This window comes from Chroicocephalus ridibundus, chromosome 16, assembly GCF_963924245.1.
Source record: "Chroicocephalus ridibundus chromosome 16, bChrRid1.1, whole genome shotgun sequence".
NCBI lineage: Eukaryota > Metazoa > Chordata > Aves > Charadriiformes > Laridae > Chroicocephalus > Chroicocephalus ridibundus.
The window spans coordinates 9,475,741-9,501,488 of NC_086299.1; the positions used below are offsets into that span (position 1 = coordinate 9,475,741).

Sequence of the window (25,748 nt, forward strand, 5' to 3'; positions counted from 1 at the left end):
ATGGGTTAAGGATGCACCCCGATGGGTTATGGACATACCCCGATGGGTTACGCACATATCCCATGGGTTATGCCTGCACCCCAATAGGTCATACACGCTCCCGACAGGTCATGCACACACTTCGGTGGGTTATGCATGTACCACAGAGTCACAGAACAGGGGGGATTGGAAGGGACCCCGGAGATCATCCCGTCCAACCCCCTACCAGAGCAGGGTCACCCAGAGCAGGTGGCACAGGAACGCCTCCAGGCGGGGTTGGAATGTCTCCAGAGACGGAGACTCCCCCACCTCTCTGGGCAGCCTGTGCCAGGGCTCTGCCACCCTCACAGCAAAGAAGTTCCTCCTCATGTTGAGATGGAACTTCCCATGGTCACGTTTGTGCCTGTTACCCCTTGTCCTGTCACTGGGCACCACTGAGAAGAGCCTGGCCCCATCCTCCTGACACCCACCCTTCAAGTATTTATAATCGTTGATAAGGTCCCCCCTCAGTCATCTTTTTTCCAGATTGAAGAGACCCAAATCCCTCAGCCTTTCTTCATCAGAGAGGGGTTCCAGTTCCCTCAGCACCTTGGTAGCCCTGATGGCTTATGCACGCTCCCAATGAGTCATGCATGCACCCCATGGGCCATGGATGCACCCCGATGGGTTATGCACGCTCCTGACAGGTTACGCATGCAGCCTCTTGGGTTACGCACGCACTTCGATGGCTTACGTACGCACCCTGATGGGTTATGCACCCACCCCATGGGTGATGCATGCTCCTGATGGCTTATACACCCACCCCACGGGTGATGCATGCTCCCGACAGGTTATGCACCCATCCAATGGGTCATGCATGCGCCCCATGAGTCAGGCATGCACCCTGATGGGTTATGCATGCTCCTGACAGGTTATGTATGCACTTCGATGGGTTACGTACGCAGCCGGATGGGTTATGCACGTACCCTATGGGTGATGCACCCACCCCATGGGTGATGCACCCACCCCATGGGCGATGCAGGCTCCTGGTGGCTTATACACTCACCCCATGGGTGACGCAGGCTCCTGGTGGCTTATACACCCACCCCATGGGTGACGCATGCTCCTGGTGGGTTATGCACCCACCTCATGGGTCATGCATGCACCCCACGGGTCATGTGTGCATCCCAATGGGTTACGGATGCATCCCAATGGGTTACGGATGGACCCCATGGGTTATGCACCCACCCCGATGGGTTATGCACCCACTCCGATGGGTTTTCCACCCACCCTATGCTCCACATCCAACTGCTGCCATTGATTTTGTTGCTGCGCTCCCCCCTCTTTTGCCTTCCCCCCTCCACAACCCGACGCGTGCCCCCGGAGCAGCTCTGCATCCCTGAACTCCACGAGTTCGTTCTGCTCCCGGTAAAATAAACCAAGGGAAACGGGAGCCCCAGCGAGTCCCTCCATCACCGCGCTCCGCTGCCGCGCACAGAGGTGCTGTCAGGATGATTTACAAACGGTATAAATACAACCCGGTGGCCCCAGCATCTCCAACCCGGCTCGCCCGGGACCACCCGTCACCTCCTGCACGGGGGAGCTGCGACCAGGGGTTTGGGCAGTAGCAAAAGTCCATGAGCGAGACAAGATGGGGAGGGGGGAAAGGAGATAAATCCCCCAAATCAGGAGGGAATTCGGGAAATCCCAAGATGCCCTATAAAAAACCCGACTTGCTGAACGCGGGGAGCTCCCTGGGAAAGGAGAAAAAGGGAAGTCGGGGGGGCGGGGATAAAAAACCTGGGAGAAAGGGGGATTTGCGGTGATAAAAATAAAAGCTGGGTTATTTTTTTTTTTTTTTTCCCCCTCCCCATTCCTTCTCTCCGTGGTTTCTTGGAGTGTAATTTGCTGGGCCGCCCCGGCGCGTCATCCTGGCGCTGAGGGCTCCGGCATCCCTCGGCGCAGCGTGTGCGTGTGGGGGGGAGGATTATGCAAATCCAGCCCCAGCTCGCAAGAAAGTGGGTTAATCCAATATTACCGAGTGGAAAAGGGAAGGAAAAACCCGCTGGAGACGGCAGCGCCGGCGGAAGGAGCACCGTGCAAAAAGCTTCCTCCCCCCCCCCCCCCCGAAAAAAAAAGCGGGGAGATGAAGCCAATTGCAAGAATTTAGGGTTTGGGATAGTTTGGGGGTTTTTTTTGGTTTATACGTTGCTGTTGCTCTACTCGCGTCCCCGACACACCTAAATACACGTATTTATAGGAAACGGCCAGCACTCGATGGAAATACTCCTGCGCACGCACCGCGCTCCGGCGACTGAATATCTCTCGGCCCAGAGAGCGCTTTTTCCTATTTATAAACCTGCCTGGACGCGGAGACGAGCTTTAAGGCAGAGATGCTCCTCGTTCAGGGAGCAGAAACAAGACGGTAAAACCACGAAAACCCAAATATCTTACAGCCGAGGGCGGCCGCTCCAGCCGAGGCCACCAGCCAAATTAGCTTTTTCTTCGCCTCCTCCGCGAGCCAAGGCGAAGAGCTGAGGATTTTTTTTTTTTTCCAACCCCTGGAAAACCTCTAAGTTTTCTCTGCTCAAACCACCGTGGGGTTTTTTATTCGTGTTTGGCGGCTTAGCCTGAAATTCCCCGGAGAAAGGCAAAAATGCGGCTCTGGAGTGTGATATCTGAGGCTGGATCCAGGCTGGGATCCAGGCGGGGGGGGGAAGCTACAGCCTCCAAATCCCCCCCCTCCCCAAATATAACCTGACGCTGCGAGTGGTGCTGTGCTCCAGATCGGCATCCCACAGCCGTGAAGTATTTTGGGGACAGGGATGGGGAGGGGAAAGGTTTTCGGGGGGAGGCTTGAAGAGCCCAGCGTGAAAGGCCTAACGCTGCCCCCCCCCCCGCCAAGCCCTGAACGCCCTCGATTTTGCATCATTTCCCCTGCAGCGCAAAAAAAACCCCAATAACCCACCTTCTATTTTGCATCATTTCGCACCCGACACGAAAATCTTCTCGGCGCAGGGTCGGGGCGGGGTGGGGGGTGCTGACCCAAAACCCCCGGCTCCCAAACCCCGCCTGGCACCGAGTCGCCAGCGCCGAACCCAGCCTGCCAACTCCGAATCCACCCGGAAAACGTAACAGAACGCCCGGAGAAAGCCTCACGGAGCCCTCAGGATGATCGCAAAGCCGGTTTGCATCTCTTCTCCCCCCGCCCCCCGCCCCGCCATAACACCACCCCCGGCCAGGTTTTCAAAGGCCAGCCTGCCTGCCTCCTTCCCCCAGTCGATATCCCCATCAGCGCCAGCGCCGGCTGCCTTTCTCTCCGCCGTCCAGCCTTGACCTTCTGTCGTACGGGAGCAAAGCAGCCTCAAAGTACATCAGGGTGGCTTCGCGTCCCCTGTCCCCGAGGGCCGGGAAGACGCACCGGCGCCGCTTACCCGGTACCAGACGATTTCCCGCATCTTCCCATCCGTCTTGAAGTTGCATTTCAGGGTGACGGCGTCTCCCACCACCACGGGCGGCAGCGGCTCGATGCTGACCGTCAGGTAGGCTGGATAAAAAAAGTGAAAAAGAGGAGAAAAAGAGACGTGAGCTGCCAGGGGAGGATGGGGAAAGGGGTTAAAATACCGCTCTCAAGTGCTTTGATGGTATTAATAGCTCCGCCGGTAGGAGCAAGCACTGGCTGCATCCCACCCAGGGGTGACCCATGGGCAAGCCCGTCAGCGTGGCATCTTGGCCCCTTGCAGGGATGAATTTCGGCTGCTCCCAAAGCACCAAAAAAAACCCCCAGCCGGGGAAAATCCTTCCTGTCCTGCCCTTATCTACCAGTTTATGGCACCCAAAGGTAAGGACCGAGCGTTTCGCTGCTTCTCTCCTCAGCGTTGCAAAACTGCCCGTTTTTGCCCAAATAAAACCCGGGCGCCCAGATTTTGAGGCTCCCCTTGATCCACACCCAAAACCCTGATCCCGCCTTTCCCACCTGCAAACTCAAGCCCATCCTTCCGACGGAGATACCGGCTTCGACTTCGTCTCCCCCATCACCCGCCCCGCGTTGGGTCTCTCCCCATTGCGGCCCAAATTCCTCCACTCTTGCTTGAAAACCCTCCAAATCCCTCATTTCTCACGGGAACGGGTCCGACACATTAATCGGAAAGTGTGCAAAGCCCAACCCGTGGTTTTCCAGCCCAGCTTTGGCCGACAGCCCTGCTCCTTCCCCAAATCCCCCCTAGCGGGGTGCCGGACCTGTCCTCCTAGCAGAGGGGAAAATCAGAGCCCGGGCGGCTCCGTCTGGCCGTTTTCTCCCCGTTTTTCCCCTGGATTTGCTGCAAAACTCTCGCAGGAGCACAGAGCAGCCAAGGTCAGGAGGGCGGGAGATTGTATTTCCATTTTATTTCCCTCTATTTCCTCCAGTGCCAGACTGACAGCCCGGCAGATCCAAGCCTGCCTTTTAGCATCCGTGCCCTGCCCGTGCCCGTTTGACACCGCCTCCAACCAGGGCCCCCCAAACCAGCCTTTAACCCACTGCAAAAATCCCTATTTAAAAAAAAAAAATAAAAAAAAAAAATCATTCCTTGCATCAGGTGGAAAAGCAACGACGAGAAACGCCTGGAAAACGGGAGCGGGTTTGGAAAGGGGGGGACGGCGGCAACCGAGGCTCCTTTGCGGAAGATTCCCCCTCCGCAAAAAGTGGGGAAGGGGATTTTCCACGTCCCGCGGCCAGCTCTCCGAGGCTCGCATCCCTCGGAAAACAAGTTGCGGGTGGTTTTTTTGGTTTTTTTTTTTTTTTTTTTGCAATAAATCTCGGCCGTGACCTGCGGGGAGAGCACGCTGCGCGCACACGTGCCTGCTGCAACAGCAAGGCAGCGTGGCCCGGCATATTGAGCACGGGGCTGGAAAAATTAAAGAAACCTTCTTTACGGTTTGTGGGTTTTTTTTTTTTTAGAGGGGCTGCAAAAGCCGGTTTGCTGCCACGACCGGCCGGCTGGTTGCGAGGAAATTTGGAAAAAAAGTGGATTTTTTTTTTTTGTTTTTTTTTGTTTTATCCTGGAAGGTGCTTTGCAGCATGGCGCAGCGGGTGCACGGGTGACGGCGGCACCGAGCAGGGCTGGGGGTGAAATTAAGGGCAGTTTTCAGCCCAGAAATGGCGCACGGCGAGATTTAATGAGGTTTTAATATCGCACTTGGGCAACCCCAGCCCCACGCCTTCTCTCCTTGCTGTGGGGCGACCCAAATCCCCGCCGGCAGCCCCGCTCGTCCGGGGGCCGGCTCCTTTCCAGTCTCTCTCCTCGCCTGGACGGGGTTTATTTTAGCTGGGGATTAATTCCTTGCGGCTGCCGACGCAGCGCGCAGCCCCCTTGAACGCGGGGCTTTGCGGATGTCGAGAGGCGGCGATGGGAGAGGGAAGAGGAGGAGGAGGAGGAGGAGGAGGGACGTGAGGAAGGTCAGGCGAGGTCTCGGAGTGGGGGCCCGGCTTCTGCCCGCTTCGCCTTTTGACCTTTCCAAAAGCGAGATGAGCAACAGGCACGAAAGCAAAGGGAGGGGGATGAGCAAACGCTTTGCTGGCAGCTGCCCAAAGGGAATTGGGTGCGGAGGGGGGGGGGGGGGGACGACGCGGACATGGGATGAAGGCTCCAGGGGCGTGGAAAAAGCTCTGCCTCTTCCTCAACCCGCCTTGGGAGCCGCTGGGCGAGATTACATCTCCCTCCTGCCCCCCCGGCGCGGATCAAGGGGGCGATTAAATAAAGCCGGCGGCAGAACCGACGGGTGGCAGAGACGGAGCCAAGATCCCGTTTTCCCTCTTGCCCGCGAATGATGGAGACGCAGGAGCTCCCGGCTCCGAACGGCGCCAGCTCCCCATCCTTTTCCATCCCTCTTCCCGTGGCGTTGCGTTTCAAACCCTGCGCAGGGCAACGGGAAGCCGGAGCATCCCCCATCCCGGTCCAGCCAGGCGTTTTGGGGATGCTCAGAGCATCTCCTGATGGGTGGTGGCTTTTTAAAGGCAAAACCGGCCAAGCTTGGGGTGGCCTCAGCCACCCGCCGCCGCTCACGTGCAGCAAATGCAATGGCAACAAGCCCCCTGCAGATACAACCCAAACCTGCATCTTCTAGATGGCCCAAAAAAGCCGAAATAGGGTCTTTTTCCCCCCTTCACGTGCTGCAAAACCACTTTGAGATATCAGCCGGGCTACAGCCCACCAGCTCCCACCTCTACGCCCCGTCATTCGGACTCAGCTGTGCTGGGAGAACATCAGGTCCTAAAAAACACGGGATGCTCCTGCGCTTCTCCTCCAGAGCAGATCCCGCACGGCAAAGCCGAAGCTCCGGAGCTTCATGATTTATGGCACCGGTGCTGTGGGGGGACAGGGAACCCACAGAGGGTCGATGCCGGAGCCCCAGCGATGCCTGGAAGGGGAGGGAGGGTAAAAACCCCCTTCCTGCTCAAAGAGCGTCAGCTGCCCCAATTCAGAGCGAAATGAGGCCAGAAGATGGGGAAAAGGAGGAGGGAAAGAGCACGAGCGAGAGGAACCGAGAGAAACAGATGTGCAGCCCCCGGAGGAGCCAGCTCCCAAAATGCTAAGGATGCGTATAAGGGAGGGGGGGAAAGCCGGGATAATAAAGCCAGGTGTCGAAAAATAAAGCAGGAATCCAGATGGAGCCGTCCAAAAACCTGCTGTTTTGCTGCGGCTGACGCGCGAATCTCATCCCTCGTCCCCCCCCTTTCCCTTTGCTTTCCGACAGCGGAGGATGGCGAAGTGTCACCGCTCCTCAAAATCCCCGGTTCGGTCCCTTTATAGGATTTACCGGGGAGAAGAAAAACCAGCAGTGACAGGTATCGCTGAATTTTAAGGACTTGAAAGAGGGCTGAGCACCAGCTTTGCACCTCCAAAGGAGGAGCCCAGCCCCAACATCTCCGTCATCCTCCTCATCGGCAGCATCCCAGAGGCAGCTCCGATCCCCGAAGCTCCGCTCCTTCCCCTTTGCTCTTTTTAAATAAGACATATTTCATAGCGAGAGCTGTGCCGGGCCACCCTCTGATTAGATTCTGACCTATGGAAATTCAGCCCTCTGATTAGATCGCATCCCTGGGGAGAAAAGAGTATTTTTGCTCGCGAGCGGTGGGAATTCTTGCGACATCCAGTTTAAGGAGGGGGGGGGTGAGGTGGTTAAAAAAAAAAAAAAAAAAAAAAGGGGAGGGGGAAGGGAGAGATAAATGAAATGTCCTTTTAAATCAGGAGCGACACGTTAATAAAAGGAGCACGTTGTAACACGCTCGGCGCTTTCAATCACAAAAGCGCTGCGAGGGAGGAGGCAGGTTTTTCGCCCCGGCCCTGCGAGCCGAGGACGCGGCCGGGAGCTTCCACCCAGGCGCCGGCGGAAAGCCCCGTTTCTGCCCCCTTCGAACACCCCCCGGGGGATTTTGGCAGGCGAGAGAGCAACCGGTAGCCCCACGGAAATCTCTGGGGATGCAGTACGCGCGGCCGAACACCCCCCCTCTCAAAAAAGGCTGAGGTTCCCCCCTGCCCTGTTGAGGAGGGGGAGCCAGAGCGAGCGGCTGGGTGGGCGGCTGGCAGCCACCCAAGGGCAACCCGCCGCGGGACCCCGTCACTCTCGGGGCGACGGAGCCTTTCGGCGCGTCCCAGCACCGCAACGCAACCTCTCCACCCCTTCCCCACCTGCCTGCTGGTTTTTAAGCGACACCTAAATGAAATATTCAATCGATTAATATCGACCGGCGCTCCTGTTCCCTGATTTCTCACCTTCCGGCGCTTTCCAAAAAGCTAACCTCAAACCGCCGATGACGGGCTTTCCCCCTTCGGGACACGTCCCCAAGGTCCCACCTCTCGCCGTCCTTGCGTTTGGGGACGGTCAAGGAGCGTTTCCAGGGATCGGAGCGGAGCGACGCGTGGGGATGGAGCCGGAGGAGAGGCCGCGTGGGGACCCATCTGCCCCCGCCGCCTTCCCCCCATCCTTCAGGTGCCGCCACGTCCCCCCCCAGCCCCGGCGGAGGCGAGGGGGAGAGATAATATTAACACATCATCATTTTAATCAGCCCGTGATTACCGGGGCTCATACATAATTCACACCAATTCCTCCACCGCCTTCCGGCACTCCAAGCCGGGGCCAGGATGGTATTTTGGGGTGCAAATCCAAGGAAGGTGGGGGGGGAAAAAAAGGGACCAGGACCCCCCCCCGCCCCAATCGGCGCAGGGCTGATTTTCATCATTTGCCAGAATTTACAGCGTTTACTGCTGGAGGAGGCACTTCACCTCTGGGAAAAGAGCCGACCGGGATTGCTGAAGGATTGCAAATCACGCCCCCCCCCAGTGCCCTACGCCAAAAAAAAAAAAAAAGAAAAAAAAAAAAAAAATCCCGCTCCCCGTTCTCAAGCCGAGGAAGATGACGGCTGGCTCACGGGGAGATCACCGGCGTGCGAGGGTTCACGGCCGTGCGCGAAGCCCCGGGGACAGGGACGTCACCCGCCGCGCGCCGGGGCTGAGGAGCATTAAACAAACGCGCTTTGACTTGCGGCACTTTGCAACATCTTGTTCATTAAAGATTAAACGCCAGCAGTTGCTCCCGTTCCTGCGAGCGCAGCAAATACCTTCTCCCCCCACCACCACCACCCCCTGCCGCCTTCCCCGGCTCCGGCGATGCTTTATTTATGATATTCCAGGACAATTTACAATTATAATGTCCTGCCGCCTCCCCTCGCCAACCCAGGAGGGCTCCAAGGGGCACGAACTGGCGAAGGATTCGCATCTGTCCCAATCCGGAGTGGCCAAATTTTGCTGAATCTTGAGGTTTTCCTCCTCGAAAGCTGCTGCATTGATTTTTTTTTTTATATATATATATTTTTTTTTTTTTAAATGGAGAAGTAAGTGTTTTAACACAGGTTTAACAGCAACGAGTGGAATGGGATGTGACAGATGGAGCCAGCATCGCGCTTCCAAAGGAGACGGTCCTTTTGCGAGGCAAAGAACGGGTTGGGAGGGAGCCCGTTTGTGTTCCTAAACGCAAGAACTGCTTGAGTTTTGCCTGGATTTCCAGGTTTTTTCCCCGTCCGCAAACCCAAAAGCCGAGCGCCCGCAGGGCCGAGCATCCCCAAACCCACCGCCGCCCGCCCAAAAATGGGGCTGGCCTGGGCAAAACGCAGCTGGTTCGTGAAATAAACCCACAAAAGGCGGCGTTACCCACCGCGAGGAAGAGCCCTGCTGGCAGGGAGCAAATTGTATTAATACTGTGTAAATAGGATATTAACGGGCCGACCAAACAATTAAGAGCCGGTAATTAAAATTCATCTTCCTTCGCACCGCGGTGTATTAAAGTACGAACATTTAATTAGATGCCTCTTACCTCACCCATTTGCATAAGTGGGAGGAAACACTTTACCTCTAATTATTCTTTACGGGGGGTTGCCGGACCAGCCCCGAAATCTTTAGGTATTGCAGAGCCGGGGAGAAAATGTACAGAATATATAGGTATAAAATACGCTTCGGTACATTTTTCCTCCAACTAAATAAGATGCAACCGGGACGCTGAACCCGACAGATCCTACGGATGCGTCTTGTTAGCTCTTTGTAACGTAAATCGATAACTTTAATCAATACATTGATTGAGCGTGGCCGGTTTGGCCTCTCGACCCCTTTTAAATCAAGATTAACTGAGAAAACCACTTCATCGGGGCTGCCGGGAACAGACGGGCCCTAAGGGGCCTGCTGCAGTTAGGATTTAATGATGAAAATCTGTCAAAACCCTACAAAATGATGGGGTTTTTAAGCTTCGCTGGTCAAAATTTATCACCAGGTCCCAATCCAAAGCGTTTTGCCTAGTTTTGGTGGTGGTGGGGGGGTGTAATGCAAAAAACCAACACCAACTTCCAACTGTTTCAATGCCGGTGACGAAATCCTGTTGAGCTGGGACTTTTGAAGACTGCCCACAGCTTTCCCTTTTTATTTTTTTTTCTTTGTTTTCCTTCAAACCTGGATTTCTCCTGAAAAAAAAAAATCCCAGCTAAAAAGAAAAAAGCAATAAAGCCTAATTTTGTGCCGTGCCATCACTCGCGCGCAGCCGTCTTAGCATCACGGAGGGCATCTCCAACACTGCGCAATCACATAAGGGCTTCCCAAAGAGTTCTGTCAATACGCCTTAAGAAAAATCAATTTTTAGACCCGTTTTCTCCTCGTTATGAACACTACAGTCATTTTTACGTTCTTAAGGGCAGAGATTGGCTCCGATATACCAGCGCCTATAGCGAAGCCCTGGTATGGGGCAGCAACACCGCAGGCCGCAGGGAAACGAAGAGCGAGGCTCAAAATGCATCACGCTGGGCTAAAAACATGGTACAAATGCTTTGGCTCAGTGGGGTTTTCCTGCACATCAGCACAAGCTTGCCACGGTAAATGATGTCGGACACAGAAAAGGGAGAGTTTGGGCCACTTTGGGCATGCAAAGGCAATGGGGGATTTGAGCCGTGGGAGCCTCGGGATGCTGCGGTGTCTCCTCCATCTCCAACACCCATCTCCTGCCCCTTCTCCATCTCCTCCTTCCAGCATTTCCACCTTTCCCTCGCCTGTTACTCTTCTATCAACTACTAAAGTACCAGCTCTATCCAAGATAGAAGACCTCGGACACAAAAAGGGAGAGTTTGGGTTACTTTGGGCATGCAAATACTGTGGGAGATTTGTGTCGTGGGGGCCTCAGGATGCTGCAGTGTCTCTTTCTCCTTCTCCAACACCCATCTCCTGCCCCTTCTCCATTCCTCCTTCCAGCATTTCCACCTTTCCCTCTCCCATAACTCTGCTATCAACTACTCAAGCACCAGCTCTATCCGAGATAAATGACCTCGGACACAGAAAGGGAGAGTTTGGGTTACTCTGGGCATGCAAATGCCATGGGGGATTTGGGTTGTGGGAGCCTGGGGATGCTGCAGTGTCTCTTTCTCCTTCTCCAACACCCATCTCCTGCCCCTTCTCCATTCCTCCTTCCAGCATTTCCACCTTTCCCTCGCCTGTTACTCTTCTATCAACTACTAAAGTACCAGCTCTATCCAAGATAAAAGACCTCGGACACAAAAAGGGAGAGTTTGGGTCAACTTTGGGCATGCAAATGCCATGGGGGATTTGAGCTGTGGGAGCCTCGGGATGCTGCGGTGTCTTCTCCACCTCCAACACCCATCTCCTGCCCCTTCTCCGTCTCCTCCTTCCAGCATTCCCACCTTTCCCTCTCCCGTAACTCCTCTATCAACAGCTCAAGCACCAGCCCTATCCATCACCAAGCACGGGCTAATAAAATAGGTGTAAAGAGCTTTTTACAAGCCTGGCGCCAGCTTTGGTGTGTTTCTCCCCGCAAACAAATCCGCGGCGGATAGAGCCATCCATATCAGCTACGCAGCTTGGGCACGGACCGAAACAAAACTCGCTTTAACGTCTTCATTGCGCGTTTTCTAAGCGAAGGCTCATTGGGAAGGCTGTTCCAGCTCATCGGAGCACAAGATGAGAAAGCCCATTTCTAGCTTGGCTTCTTTTACTCGCGGCGCCAAGTTAGTGCTTGTAGTACATCTCCGTCAAGGCGTTTGCTCGAAATCCCTGGGAAATCAGTCATTCCAGCAAAAAGACGGAAGTTTTGAGGCAAAACGGCTGGAGCAAGCCCGTGCCCTCCTACAAACACCCAGGACGACCTTGGATGCATCATTTGGGTGCTCAATGGATCCCTCAACCTAAAAATTAGGTGATTTCGCGGAGAGAAACTCAGAGACACAATGTTGGCGGCGTAAATCCTGATGTCATGAAGCCGAGGTTCGCATCCTGCCCGCCCCGAGAGACGTGAGCCGCTGCGGAGCCAAACCCACCGACTACAAAACGCGAGATGCTCCAGACGGTGAAGTGGGAATTTCAGGATGGAACGCAAGAAAAAGGAGGTTTGGAGGGAAGCAACAGGCACTGGAGAATTGCGAGCAGTTTTGAGGGCACCTTACTGGGCTTAATGGGAAATATCTTCCATTTGGGTAATATTTCGACACCCTCAAGCCTGAAAACTGAGGTCATTCCGAGACGAGCATTTCTCCACGCGCGCACACACGCACACGGAGAAAGACCAGAGGCCCAACCGAACCCACCGCCCGCTCGGCAAACACTCACCCAACCCCCGAACCCCACAAATCAACCCCCCAAAAGCACGGTCGACGCGAAGACGGCGGGTCCCGCCACCCCACGCAGGTTATCAGCAGGGCTGCGCTTGCTGCATTGATAAGTCTTCTTGATATATCGCGTTTTATTAGCTCCTACCAGCCCCCCCGCCTCCCGCCCCCGGCTGCGAAGCCATGTACATAAATTATGGATGGAATATTTATCTCCCGCCGCCGCGCAGACGTGAAGTATGTTTAGCAGCATTTACTCGAGCGCAGTAAAGTTTTACTTATAATTTTTCTCCCCCCCCCCACACACACATACACACCGCCGGCGTGCTCCGCGCGCGTCGCCGTAAAGCCAACGGCTTACGTCGCACGCCTCCGTCTCCTAACGACGCTGGGGCATGGGGAGGGGGGGGGAGGAGTATATTTTACTACCGCGTCTTCACGCTACTGATGTTGCCGTTAAAACGCTAACGCTTTAGCGCAGCGCTAGAAGCGCCCGGCTGCGGTTGACGGCTGATGAAATTGGCGGCCGTGACCCCGCGCTGGGTCATTGGGTTTGGTTTTTTTTTTGGGGGAGGGGGAGGATGTCTGTCATCGTTACGTCGCTCATCAGTCTTGCTCCTTTATTCCCAATTTACGGGTTATTTAAGGGTTTGGCCATCCCCGGGTGCTTTTTTTTGCGGGGGGTGGGTTTTGAGAGTCCTAAATGATGCCTTGTTCCAGGGGAGGGGGAAACAGAGTCTGGCAGAGTTGAATTCCTCCCCCCCCCCCCCAAAAAAAAAAAACAGCGGCATCGCTGATTCGGAGCAATGGCTTTGCTGGCACCTCTTGGTCTCTCCCCAGCTGTGAAAACAGCTGCCGGTGCCAAACTGAAGCCCAAAACGCTCCCGGCTCAACCTGGGCCTCAGATGCCCCATTTTTTTTTTTTTAAAAATGGGGATCGTGCTCTTCATTTGCATGTATGCATATATGCAAATAGGGGCTGATCGCCTGCAGCGCAGCCTGCCACCGACGCTGTTTGACAAATGGCACCCAGTTAAGGCAGAGGCCCCTAAACCAGCCATCCCTCCCCCCCCCCAATTTTATTCCCACCCCATGAGCCGAAGCCAACAGACGTTGGCAAAACGGGGTGCAATGTGTGTGGGGGGGTGGAGACGCCCCCCATCCCCGTGCTGCCTTGCGCTGGCCCTGAGCGCGGGCGTCCCTCCCCTCCCACCCCAAATTTCCCTCTCCCCAGGGAAGCAAACCCAGTTCCCGCCGGATTTCCCGCTCTCCCCCGCCTTTCCTCCCCGGCAGGTGGATTTTTCCTTAAAGCTTTCCACCCAAAACTGCTGCCCCCCCCCCCACCCTCAACCCCAGGGCAATAATTCCCTCCCGCGTGCCACTTCTGCTAATAACTCCCGGGAGAGAGTTGCTTTCTCCTTTTCCTAATAGCTCCTCATTACGGATCCTAATTAACCTCCAGACCTGCTAAAACCCCCCCGATCCCTTCTTATTTTACCCCGTTATCGCTTCCCCAGCTCCCCCCCCCCCGCTGCACCCTGCAACGCGGACCGCTTCTCCACCGAGCGCGGGAATTGCCCGTATTTTCCACGGAGACTTTGGGGGGGGGGGTGTCGGGGTTGGGTCTCATCTTTCCCCAGCAAATTCCCGAGCTCGCCAGACGAGGAATTTTCCTACGATCCCACTTTTTGCAGAGCAGGAGCCCATCGCCGCCCCCTCCTCCACACACCCCCCACCCCCCCCCCCCCCAGATTCAATGCAGCATCCCCCCGGAAAAATAGACGGATCACGGTCACCTCCCCAGCGCCGACGGGGGTTGATGCTCGGGGCCGGGGTGCCCAGGGACCCTGCAAACCTTAGCAGCCCCCCCCTAGGGCTTGCGCGCGCTAAAACTTCACACCCCCTCTTCTTTTCCTCTCCCCCCCTTATTTTTAATCAAGCGGCATCACGGCCAGGGCGGCGGGATCTCCTAATCTCCAGCAATACCCCCCCCCCCCCGCCCCTCCATCCGAGGGCAGATGTGGGGTTTAATCCACAATTAAGTGTGGCAGGAGAAGGAGATACCGTAGCGTAATCCCGCTCTGCAACGGAATGGAAATGGGGTTTTCCGTCCCCCCGCCACCCCCCCCGCCCCCAGCAAATATCCAGACTCCCTTTTCCCAGCAACAGGCTCGGCTTTCCATCCCGCCGCGGAAGAGATTCCCCCCCGTCAGCCGGATCCCTTCTGGCATCTCTCCGTGTCGGCACCAGGAAGACGCAACACCTGGATGCTGCGCCCCGAGCAGGAGGGATTACGGAAAACCTCACCTGGGGTCAAGGGTCTCGTCTCCAGCCAGCGCCGAAAGCGCTGCCGAGCAAAAACCATCCCGGGCGACGCAATCCAGGAGGGAAGGGGAAGAAAAAAGAAGAAAAAAAAAAAATAAAAAAAATAAAAGGGCGCAAATTATTAGTATCCTGGTTTGTTAGAGCTCCAAACTGGAGCTGATGGATTAGATACAGATGTTGAAACCTGAGGGGGGGGGGAAAAAAAGAAAATAAGACGCTGAGCCCCCCACAAAGCCGGATCCGCTGCTTGGGCGAACTGGGGAGGGACCTGCCGGCGGCAGCCGATGGTTTTGCCGCTGCTTCGCCCTCCGTCGGGGTGAGGATTACGACGCCAGCAGCTAATTATTTGAAACCGCTGCTCGTGGCGTTAATCTAGGCTGGAGCATAATCCCAGCCGGGGCTCGTTAGCAGAGCTGGAAGCAGCCGGGAGCTGCTTTTTGGAGCAAGTCCCGCTCCGGTGCCTCAGTTTCCCCACTTGTAGACCCTTCACAAACCCATCTGAGATCCAGCAAAAAGCCCAGCCCGGAGTAACGGCGAGGGGTTATCAGAGATGCCGCTCCTCGGAAAAAAGAAGCGCAGTTTTGAATTTTCCCACCTGAAACCCCACAATCCTCCCTAAACCTTCTCTTCTTCCAGCTCCAGCAGGAGGTACGCAGGCTCGGGGTGGGCGGAAGGGGAAAAATAGTTAATTCCACCAAAGAAATTAAATATGAAGATTTGGGTTTAGATGCTGCCGTCAAGTTTCCCACCAAGTTTAGAGCCCCGGCAAGGTGCTGGCAGGGTTTTTCCATGCCAAGGTGGCCAAGGTGGCCCAGGAGACGTTGGTGACCGTGACCCAGGTGACGAATTTATTTATTTAGTTCTCTTCTGTCAGGAAATCCAATTATCCCACCTTTATGATTGGTGACAAACGAGGCAGCCATCGATTCTCCCCCTCCCTCCCCGGGTGCCTGCCGTGAGCGATCTCTGCCCGCACCATCGATTCCTGCGCCACGTAACCGGAAAGGGATTATTATTATTATTATTAATATTTTTTTTCCATTTTCCTTCTGAACAACTTCTCCAAAGGCACAACCTCGGGCAGAGGAAGGGGGAAAATAAAGCCTGGTGCTGGGCAGAAGTCTCAAGAGCTACAAAATCCACATTTTTTTTGACATTTAGAGTGTGATGCGCAGCTTTTTACCCCAAAATTGACCCTGGGGCAACCAGATTGGCACCATCGTTAGCCCAGGTGGGTGCTAAAAAGGAGCCAAAGCCACCGCGCTCCTCTGCTCCATCACTGCAAACCCTCTGTGCTCGCACCCGGAGCGCTCCCGAGGCACCTGGCGCCTTCTCCTGGTTGTACATGGGGGAAGGGGATGGAGAGAGGGAGAGATGAAGGAAGGGATAGATGGAAAAATAGCGGGATGGAGGGATGAAGGGATGGACAGAAGAATAGAGGGATAGAGGGAGGGGTGAAGGAAGGGACAGATGGAAGAACAGAGGGATGGAGGGATGAAGGAAGGGATGGGCAGAGGAACAGAGGGATAGAGGGAGGGATGGAGGAAGGAATAGAGGGATAGAGGGAGGGATGAAGGAAGGGATGGAGGAAGGAATAGAGGGAGGGATGCAGGGATGAAGGGATGGGTGGAGGAATAGAGGGAGGGATGAAGGAAGGGATAGATGGAAAATTAGAGGGATGGAGGGATGAAGGAAGGGATGGGAGGAGGAACAGAGGGATAGAGGGAGGGACGGAGGAAGGGATAGATGGAAAAATAGAGGGATGGAGGGACAACGGAAGGGATGGGCAGAGGGATAGAGGGAGGGATGAAGGAAGGAATACAGGGAGGGATTGAGGGATGAAGGAAGGGATGGGCAGAGGAATAGAGGGATAGAGGGAGGGATGGAGGAAGGAATAGAGGGAGGGATGCAGGGATGAAGGAAGGGATGGGTGGAGGAATAGAGGGAGGGATGAAGGAAGGGATAGATGGAAAAATAGAGGGATGGAGGGATGAAGGAAGGGATGGGGAGAGGGATGCAGGGATGAAGGAAGGGATGGGAGGAGGAACAGAGGGATAGAGGGAGGGATGAAGGAAGGGATAGATGGAAAAATAGAGGGATGGAGGGATGAAGGAAGGGATGGGCAGAGGAATAGAGGGAAGGATGGAGGATGGGATAGGCGGAGGAATAGAGGGAGGGATGCAGGGATGGAGGATGGGATGGACAGAGGAATAGAGGAAGGGATGGAGGGGTAGAGGGAGGGACAGACTGAAGAACAGAGGGACAGAGCGATGAAGGGAGGGAGGGATGGATGGAGGGATGATGGAGGGAGGGAGCAACATGGGGACGGGTGGAGAGAGGGATGGAGGAACGAAGGGATGGAAGGACGGAGGGAGGGCCAGACAGGCGGGTGGGTTGGTGGGACAGATCCCTGCATATCCTACGTTGTAACAGACACAACCTACAGCGATTTCCCGCTCTGGGCTTTGCCACCGGCCCAGAGACGGCCCTTCACTCACTCCCAGGCACTGATTTGGCCGAGGCGGGGGGCGGCCGCATCCCAACCTCTCCCTCATTCCCCGGCACGGGCTTTTTGCCCTTTCCCTGGGTACCTCCCCCCCCCCCCCGACTCAGCCTCCACCCGCTGCCCTTCCTCCTCCATCTCCGCTGCCCCTCTCCGCTCTCCAAAGCCGTATGGCTAATTCGAAGCTACCCTCTTCTCCCCGATTTATGCTCCGTGATTAATAATCCCTTTGCTCTCCCAGTAATGCCGCGCCGCTAATAAGATTAAAACATATCTCCCTCTTACAGCACCGATTCATAACGCTGATTTACCGTTACTTCGCCGCTCTTACGGAGAGGATGCACATGGCTGTTACCTTAATCCCTATCCATCTCCGCACCATTGAGAAATAACTGCTAATTAATAGCTTTCTGTCTCCCAATTGCTTCCAGATATGCCTGGCTATCAATATTTGTCTGCCTTTTTTTGCTGCTGGTCTCAAAGGTTGACAGAGCAAACTCCCGGCCCCGCTCGCTGCTTTAGCTCTGCAAAGGCCTTTTTGGGGATCTTTTCCCCCAAAAGGGCGATATCCCGGAGGTTCTCCCAACCTGGGCTTGACCACCAAAGGTGAAAAACAGAAGGGAGGCTTTTCTGAGCGTCTTTTCACGGGGATGTGGCTCGTCTCCATCCACGACTCAAACACCTCCGCGGGATGCCATCTCCCCACGACTCCCCTTTCCCACGGCCACCCCCATTCCTGCCTCCACCGGCTGTTCCCGCCGCGCGACTCCACAGCCCCGCGCCACTCCGGCTATGGAGCGTCCTCAGCTAAACCGATCGGCCACATCTTCCACCCCTCCAGCGCATATTTTCCTCCTCCTTTGCCAGGAGACCCTGGACCGGCCCGACACCAACCCAAGCAGTCGGATGCTTTGGGAACAGCAGCGCTGGCAGCCAGAGCTCGGGAGGGAGGGAAAGGGAAAAAAAAACAAAAAAACAAACCAAAAAAACCCAACAGAGCCTCTGATCCGATGAATGCGGCAGGGGAGGCCGATGCTCTGCTTTTAATAAAACATAACGAAGCGTAGGATCATAAAATATTTCCTTTAATTCAGTGCTCCCGCGAGGGTGGGTAATAGCGGCTGGGTAATGCGGTAGGCTTTCCTCGCGGCTCGCCGGGGTGCAAGGGGGGGGGAAAAAGCGCCGCTGGGGGTGTTAAACAGCCCATTTGCAAGCCTGTAAGTGCTCTCCTTCCCATCCCCGTCCCGTTTTGGGGGGCAGAAAGAAGGGGAGGGGGGGGTGAGGGAGGGCCGCGCATGCCCCCCTACAGCCAAAGCGCATCCCTCCTGCTGTGGGGTTTCGGGGGGCCTCCAGCGCCCAGCCACCCTTCCGGGATGGGTTTTCCAGAGTGGAAAAAGGTCAAAAAGTAAATCAAGGAGGGATGTTCAACTCCCATCCTCATCCTCGGCAAGTACACGGGTGTCTGCGCACGTGCGTGTCCCATATATATATTAAAAAAAATATATATATACGCATCTCTGAGGCGGCGTGGCGTAAGTGATTAACATTCCCGCGTTAAAAATCTCTCTGCATCTGCTTTGTCCTACACCCGGCACTAAATATAACCATTCAATATGCTCTCTCCCTTCGCCAGAGAGATAACATTGTTGAAATAAGCCCTTTCAATTTTAAAGAACCGGGCTGTTTTCGGGCGGCGGGGAGCTTTCAGCAGATCAGGAGGCAGAGGAGGAGGAGGAGGAGGAGGAGGAGGAGGAGGAGGAGGAGGGGTGGGGGGTGTCCATGCAAACAAACCCAGGGGGCACGAGCATCCCTAACACCCGAGTGCCCAAATCCTTCCCCGCTCCAAATCGTTTCCCAGCACGAAGTCGCCCAGATGTAGTTTCCCCGCTCTTAAAAAAAAAAAAAAACAAAAAAAAACCAAACCCGAAAAACCAAAACACCCCAAACCCCACAACGTTAAAGCCACATTTCTAGGAGCAGAAGGGTTTTAATTTGGAAACCGGGCTCGCCTGCGCTTCCTCCAGCATCGCTCCGCTCCCACGCCGCTGCTATAATTACAGCGGCGTAAATTCGCTCTCCGGCAGGAGGAAAACCCGACTATCGCCAGCCAGTTTGCGCCCCTCACCCGCTTGCAGAGAACTTCCTCGGAGAAGCAAAAAAAAACCAACCAAAAACCCACCCCCAAACAGCTGTAGTCACGCGATGAGACGCAAGCGTAGCTTAAACAGAGCCGCCTCGGCCAGCACTTATGGAAAATATCTCATCATCAAGTCGCACGGAGAAGACGGCCCCGCGTGGAGACGAAGCGCTGGAGGTTTTTCCTCCATGACTGATGGTCTCTGTCTGGCAGCCCAACCAGCCGCGGTATCGCCCAGCCTTGTCCCTGCTGGTGATACATCTTTTGCATCCTTTCTGGAGCCACATCTACCCATTACAAGGTGCTTCCGCATCGGCAGATCTAGCCCGTTAATTCATCCGACATGGAAAAAACTCCGCTCCCCAGCAGCTTGCCGGATGTATTTTGGGGTGCTGGGCACGGCGAAGTTGCCCAAGTCCTCCCACCCTGCTCTGAGTCACCACGTCCTTCTGCAATGCAACTTGGCAGGTATATCTTTAGGAGAAAAGCAAGAAAACCGGGCAAATTCAATCACCGGCTTGTGGGATGCTCTCGGTGCCGCAAGCAGGGCACGGGGGTGGGATGGCAAAGCCTGTGCGCGTGGCCTCCATCTAATAGCTCGTGCAGAAGCTAAATCCGCAGGGAACAGGGCTTTTCTGGGCTTACAATATGAGAAAGATGCTGGATGGAGCAGAAGTACCTCAGAACACGATACATGAAGGGACTGCCCGAATTCAGGTCGGAAATCTTCCTAAGACCAACTTAGAGCCAAGCTTTGAACCCCGCTCTCCAGAGGTGCAACGCTGGGATGGAAACCTAAATCACTTGGCCATTAAAGTCCCCTTCCAGACCATTTATATCCAATCAAACCACGGATTTGCCTTATTTTTCTTTTTTTTTTTTGGCGCAGAAGGGAAGACACAGCCAACAGCCCCGGCTTGCGCTGAAGAAGGTGCTCGTCTCTACAAGAGGGCTCGCTGGGGTACAGGGAGCTCAGCTCACCCGCATCCCCCCTGTACCAAAATTGGGGTGATCCTGGTCCTCTCGGTGAGCCTTTTCCTCCCCCTCCTGCTGTTACGGTCCATCTCAGCCCACCGTGAGGAGCCAGCAGCTCCCAAAGCCATCGCTCGGTGCCCATGACAATGACAACTGCCAGCCAAAAGTCACCCCTTTCTTCTTTTAAGACCAGGACCAAGAATAAAACTCCCCTTGGGGACCAGCCGGGCGTCCTCCCCAGCACGAGCACCATCAAAAGCAACATTGGTCCCAGCAAATCCAGGTTTATCCATGAAACCCATCCCTGAAAAAAGCATTTCCACGGATGGCAGACCACCTAGGAGCGAACCCAAGTGCCACCCACCATGTCCCCCGTCCCACCCTGCGTCCCACCCATCACTCTGCCCCCTTGGGGAGAAGCCAACCCCCAGCACGGAGCATCTCTCCTCGCTCCGGCCTGTCCCCGTCGTTGCCGATCCCTTTGCAAAGAAACAAACAGGTATAAATACACGTGCCAAGCAGGCGCATCCCAACGGAAGGGTCTCCGGCTCCCGTTTTCCCTGTCCTGGGCAGATAGGATGCAGCATCGGGATTTATCGGCAAGCGCCGGAGGGGAGGGCGGAGCAGGGCTGGAATAGCGGCTGCTAATCCCCTTCACCCTCCCCTCCGAAGTATATTGTTGAAGGCATTATATAAACGGGAAAATAAATGGAGGTTTGGGCAGGAGAGGAACTAAATCCCTACCTCCCCTGCTCCGTTTTGCAACGCCGGCAGCCCTCCGAGACACCCGGTCTTCCAGCCAAGAAGGCTTTTGCAGCCGGAGATGCGCTGCCAGCACCAGAAGAGACAAAACGTGTGGTCTGGAGGCTGCGAAGGGCTCGGCGACGCCACGTTTCCACCTTCAAAGCCCCTTTCCATTGGGTCGCAACGGCCCTCTGCCGGGAAACGTGGGTTTTTCCTGCTGTTCCCCAAAACCTCCTTGGAGTCGAAGGCTAAACCCCTGCGAAGCCAACAGCCAAATCCTCCCCCCAGGTGGTCTCCAGCAGCCAGGTTTTCGCTGTGGATTCAGCCCAGCGCTGGAAAAACCTCCATCCCTGCTTCAAACCTCCCTCGCCGGGGCTGTCCGGACCCTATTAATGATAGTTTTGCTTCTAGTTAATAGAAGCACTAATTACTTTTCAAAGGGCCGGCTCCAACGCTGGCTTCTGCTGCGGACGCCACCTCAGGTGATGACCCTGCGAGATGGCAGGGGCGCAGCAAGGAGGGTCACCCCAAAAGGGCTGGAGGTCACCCCACTAGAGGGCTCCGACGCAGTGTTTTTGGGGGGGGGCAAACTCCATTTCTCAGCCAAAGGAGAGGGGAAAAGAGGCAGGGCACGCACCTTCCCCAGTCCAAACGGTTCCCCAGACCCTAAAAACCTAATTTTCTACAATAACTCCATAGAGGGAAACCTCAGCGGCGGGTCCGTTGTCCCTGCGCTTCTTCGCTACGAGCCCGCCTGCCCGCCCTTGGCGCTCGGGGCGAATCCAGTCCCAAAAGCGTTGAAAACAAGGCCGTGATTGACGGTTTATTTTAGGAAGGAGGCAGGGAAAAGTGGGAAGGAGATAATGCTGGGGGAGAGATAATGTGAGCGCCAGTGATTAGTTAAAAACAAGCCCATCAGTACTCCAAGTGCCTCGGCAGAAAGCAAACAAAAGGGCAAAGAGAGCAGCTTGGCAAGGGAACAAAACCAGCCACATCAGCTGCATCCTCCCCGCTCCCTCGGCTCTTCCCAGCGGGATTTACGAGCCGGGAAGTTTGCAAGGCGAGAGCTGCACCTCCTGCCTCCAAAAAAAACCAAACCAAACCAAAACAAAAAAACAACCCCCCAAAAAATAGGAATCTGGGGGCTCCTTCCCTTCGTTTTCCTCTTTGCCAACATCCGAGCAAAGAGACTGACTCCGCGTCACTGAAAACAAGGTTTTCTCTTAAAAAAATAAGGGAAAAAACCCCAAAGCGCTAAGGAAATCCCACCACTGGCAGGTCCCAAGGGGGATGATGCTTTGTCCTCCCCGTACATGGTCCCAGGCAGGTCCTGGCCATCTCCATCCTTGCCAGGGTGAGGTTTCAGCTCCATCCCCATCTCCCTGGATGGCTTTTCCCTCGGCAAGCGCTGCAGGAGCTTTAGCAGGCTCCTTGCCCCTGTCTCAGCCTAATTCCCAAGCCATTAGCGCATCTGGATTAAATAAAACCTGCTCTTATCCCGACACTGCGCAGAGCTTTTCATCCGCAGATCTTGAAGCACTTGGCGTAAGGAGCAAGGCGAGAGCCAGTCAAGCGCCCCCAGACAAGGATTTTCTGAAGAAAAGACCTTTTCTGCAATGACAACCAGAAAAAGAAAGGCAGGTGGGGTGCGCGAAGCCCTGAAACACCTCCAGGGGAAGGGGGAGGCTCACGAGCGCACGGTTCAGGTCACCTCTGGATGCTCCACAAAGCACCCACGGATGCAGGAGCTGAGCTCCCATGTGGCTCAAGCCTGGACCCAGCGCCAGGGTAGACCTGGCCTGGAAGGGCTTGGGGGCATCAGAGAAGCCACGGGGCATGCGGGAGGGCTGGGATATATACAGCGTGTAGCACCTTGCACGTAGCAGGCAGCGTATCGCATTTAGCGTGTAGCACCTTGCACGTAGCAGGCAGCATGTCGCATTTAGCGTGTAGCACCTTGCATGTAGCAGGCAGTGTATCGTGTAGCACCTTGCACGTAGCAGGCAGCGTGTCGCATTTAGCGTGTAGTACCTTGCACGTAGCAGGCAGTGTATCGCATTTAGCGTGTAGTACCTTGCACGTAGCAGGCAGCGTGTCGCATTTAGAGTGTAGCACCTTGCATGTAGCAGGTAGCGTATTGCATTTAGCGTGTAGTACCTTGCACGTAGCAGGTAGCGTATCGCATTTAGCGTGTAGCACCTTGCACGTAGCAGGCAGTGTATCGTGTAGTACCTTGCACGTAGCAGGCAGCGCGTCGCATTTAGCGTGTAGCACCTTGCACATAGCAGGCAGTGTATCGCATTTAGCGTGTAGTACCTTGCACGTAGCAGGCAGTGTATCGCATTTAGCGTGTAGCACCTTGCACGTAGCAGGCAGCGCGTCGCATTTAGCGTGTAGCACCTTGCATGTAGCAGGTAGTGTATTGCATTTAGCATGTAGCACCTTGCACGTAGCAGGCAGTGTATCGCATTTAGCGTGTAGCACCTTGCACGTAGCAGGCAGCGCGTCGCATTTAGCGTGTAGCACCTTGCATGTAGCAGGTAGTGTATTGCATTTAGCATGTAGCACCTTGCACGTAGCAGGCAGTGTATCGCATTTAGCGTGTAGCACCTTGCATGTAGCAGGTAGTGTATTGCATTTAGCGTGTAGCACCTTGCACGTAGCAGGCAGTGTATCGCATTTAGCATGTAGTACCTTGCATGTAGCAGGCAGTGTATCGTGTAGCACCTTGCACGTAGCAGGCAGTGTATCGCATTTAGCGTGTAGCACCTTGCACGTAGCAGGCAGCGTGTCGCATTTAGCGTGTAGCACCTTGCACGTAGCAGGCAGTGTATCGTGTAGCACCTTGCACGTAGCAGGCAGCGTGTCGCATTTAGCGTGTAGCACCTTGCACGTAGCAGGCAGCGTATCGCATTTAGCGTGTAGCACCTTGCACGTAGCAGGCAGCGCGTCGCATTTAGCGTGTAGCACCTTGCACGTAGCAGGCAGTGTATCACATTTAGCGTGTAGTACCTTGCACGTAGCAGGCAGTGTATCGTGTAGTACCTTGCACGTAGCAGGCAGCGTATCGCATTTAGCGTGTAGCACCTTGCATGTAGCAGGTAGCGTATCGCATTTAGCACGCTGCATGTAGCCCACTGTATTTAGCACGTAGCCTATAGCACATAGCACCTTGCATTTAGCACACAGCTTACAGCGTGTAGCACCTTGCGTTTAGCATGTAGGTTATAGCATGTAGCACCTGGCGTTTACCACCATAGCACAGAGCACCTTGCATTTAGCACGTAGCCTATAGCATATAGCACCTGGCATTTAGCACGTAGCCTATAGCACAGAGCACCTGGCATTTAGCACATTGCACATCGCATTTAGCGCGTAGCTTATAGCATGTTGCATTTAGCACGTAGCTTATAGCACCTTGCATTTAGCACACGGCTCGTGGCACACTGTATTTAGCACGCAGCACCTCGCTTTTAGCACGTTGCACGTAGCACCTTGCATTTAGCATGTAGGTTATAGCACGTAGCACCTTGCGTTTAGCATGTAGGTTATAGCACTTTGCATTTGGCACGCCACATGCAGCCCGTTGTATTTAGCCCGTAGCTTGCAGCGTGTAGCACCTTGCATTTAGCATGTAGTTTACAGCGTATAGCACATGGCATTTAGCATGTAGCGCCTGGCATTTAGCACATTGCATACAGCATGTAGCACATTACAGTTAGCACACCGCATATAGCACGTAGCGGCTTGCATTTAGCACACCGCATATAGCACGCAGCACCTTGCATTTAGCATGTAGGTTATAGCATGTAGGTTATAGCATGTAGCGCCTTGCATTTAGCACATTGCATACAGCATGTAGCACATTACAGTTAGCACACCGCATATAGCACGCAGCACCTTGCATTTAGCATGTAGGCTATAGCACTTTGCATTTAGCAATACATGCAATTGTGCTGCAATACATGCAGCACGTTATATTTAGCACGTAGCTTACAGCGTGTAGCACCTTGCATTTAGCACACTGCATGTAGCACCTCACATTTAGCACGTAGCTTATGGCATATAGCGTGTTGCATTTAGCACGTAGCTTATAGTATGTAGCACCTTGCATTTAGCATGTAGTTTATGGCATATAGCGTGTTGCATTTAGCACGTAGCTTATAGTATATAGCACCTTGCATTTAGCACGTAGCTTATAGCATATAGCACCTTGCATTTAGCATGTAGTTTATAGCATATAGTGTGTTGCATTTAGCACGTAGCTTATAGCATATAGCATGTTGCATTTAGCACGTAGCTTATAGTATATAGCACCTTGCATTTAGCATGTAGCTTATAGCATATAGCGTGTTGCATTTAGCACGTAGCTTATAGCATATAGCGTGTTGCATTTAGCATGTAGCTTATAGTATATAGCACCTTGCATTTAGCACGTAGCTTATGGCATATAGCGTGTTACATTTAGCACGTAGCTTATAGCATATAGCACCTTGCATTTAGCACGTAGCTTATAGTATATAGCACCTTGCATTTAGCATGTAGCTTATAGCACATAGTGTGTTGCATTTAGCACGTAGCTTATAGTATATAGCACCTTGCATTTAGCACGTAGCTTATGGCATATAGCGTGTTGCATTTAGCACGTAGCTTATAGTATATAGCAACTTGCATTTAGCACGTAGCTTATAGCATATAGCATGTTGCATTTAGCACGTAGCTTATAGCATATAGCGTGTTGCATTTAGCACGTAGCTTATAGCATATAGCACCTTGCATTTAGCATGTAGCTTATAGCATATAGCGTGTTGCATTTAGCACGTAGCTTATAGCATATAGCGTGTTGCATTTAGCACACTGCATGTAGCACCTTGCATTTAGCACATAGCTTCTAGCGTGTAGCACCTTGCATTTAGTGTGTAGGTTACGGCATGTAGGTTATAGCGTGTAGTGCCCTGCATTTAGTGCCCAGC

The 25,748-nt window shown here is 54.3% G+C and overlaps 1 protein-coding gene across 1 annotated transcript in view; it reads right to left on the reverse strand.

Annotated features, from left to right (window-relative positions):
- IGSF21 (immunoglobin superfamily member 21) overlaps nucleotides 1-25,748 on the reverse strand; it is a 50,740-nt gene that overhangs the window by 19,720 nt on the left and 5,272 nt on the right. The window contains exon 2 of the mRNA XM_063354081.1: nucleotides 3,393-3,505. Coding sequence (XP_063210151.1) covers nucleotides 3,393-3,505 — 113 coding nt within the window. The remainder of the gene's footprint in view (nucleotides 1-3,392; nucleotides 3,506-25,748) is intronic.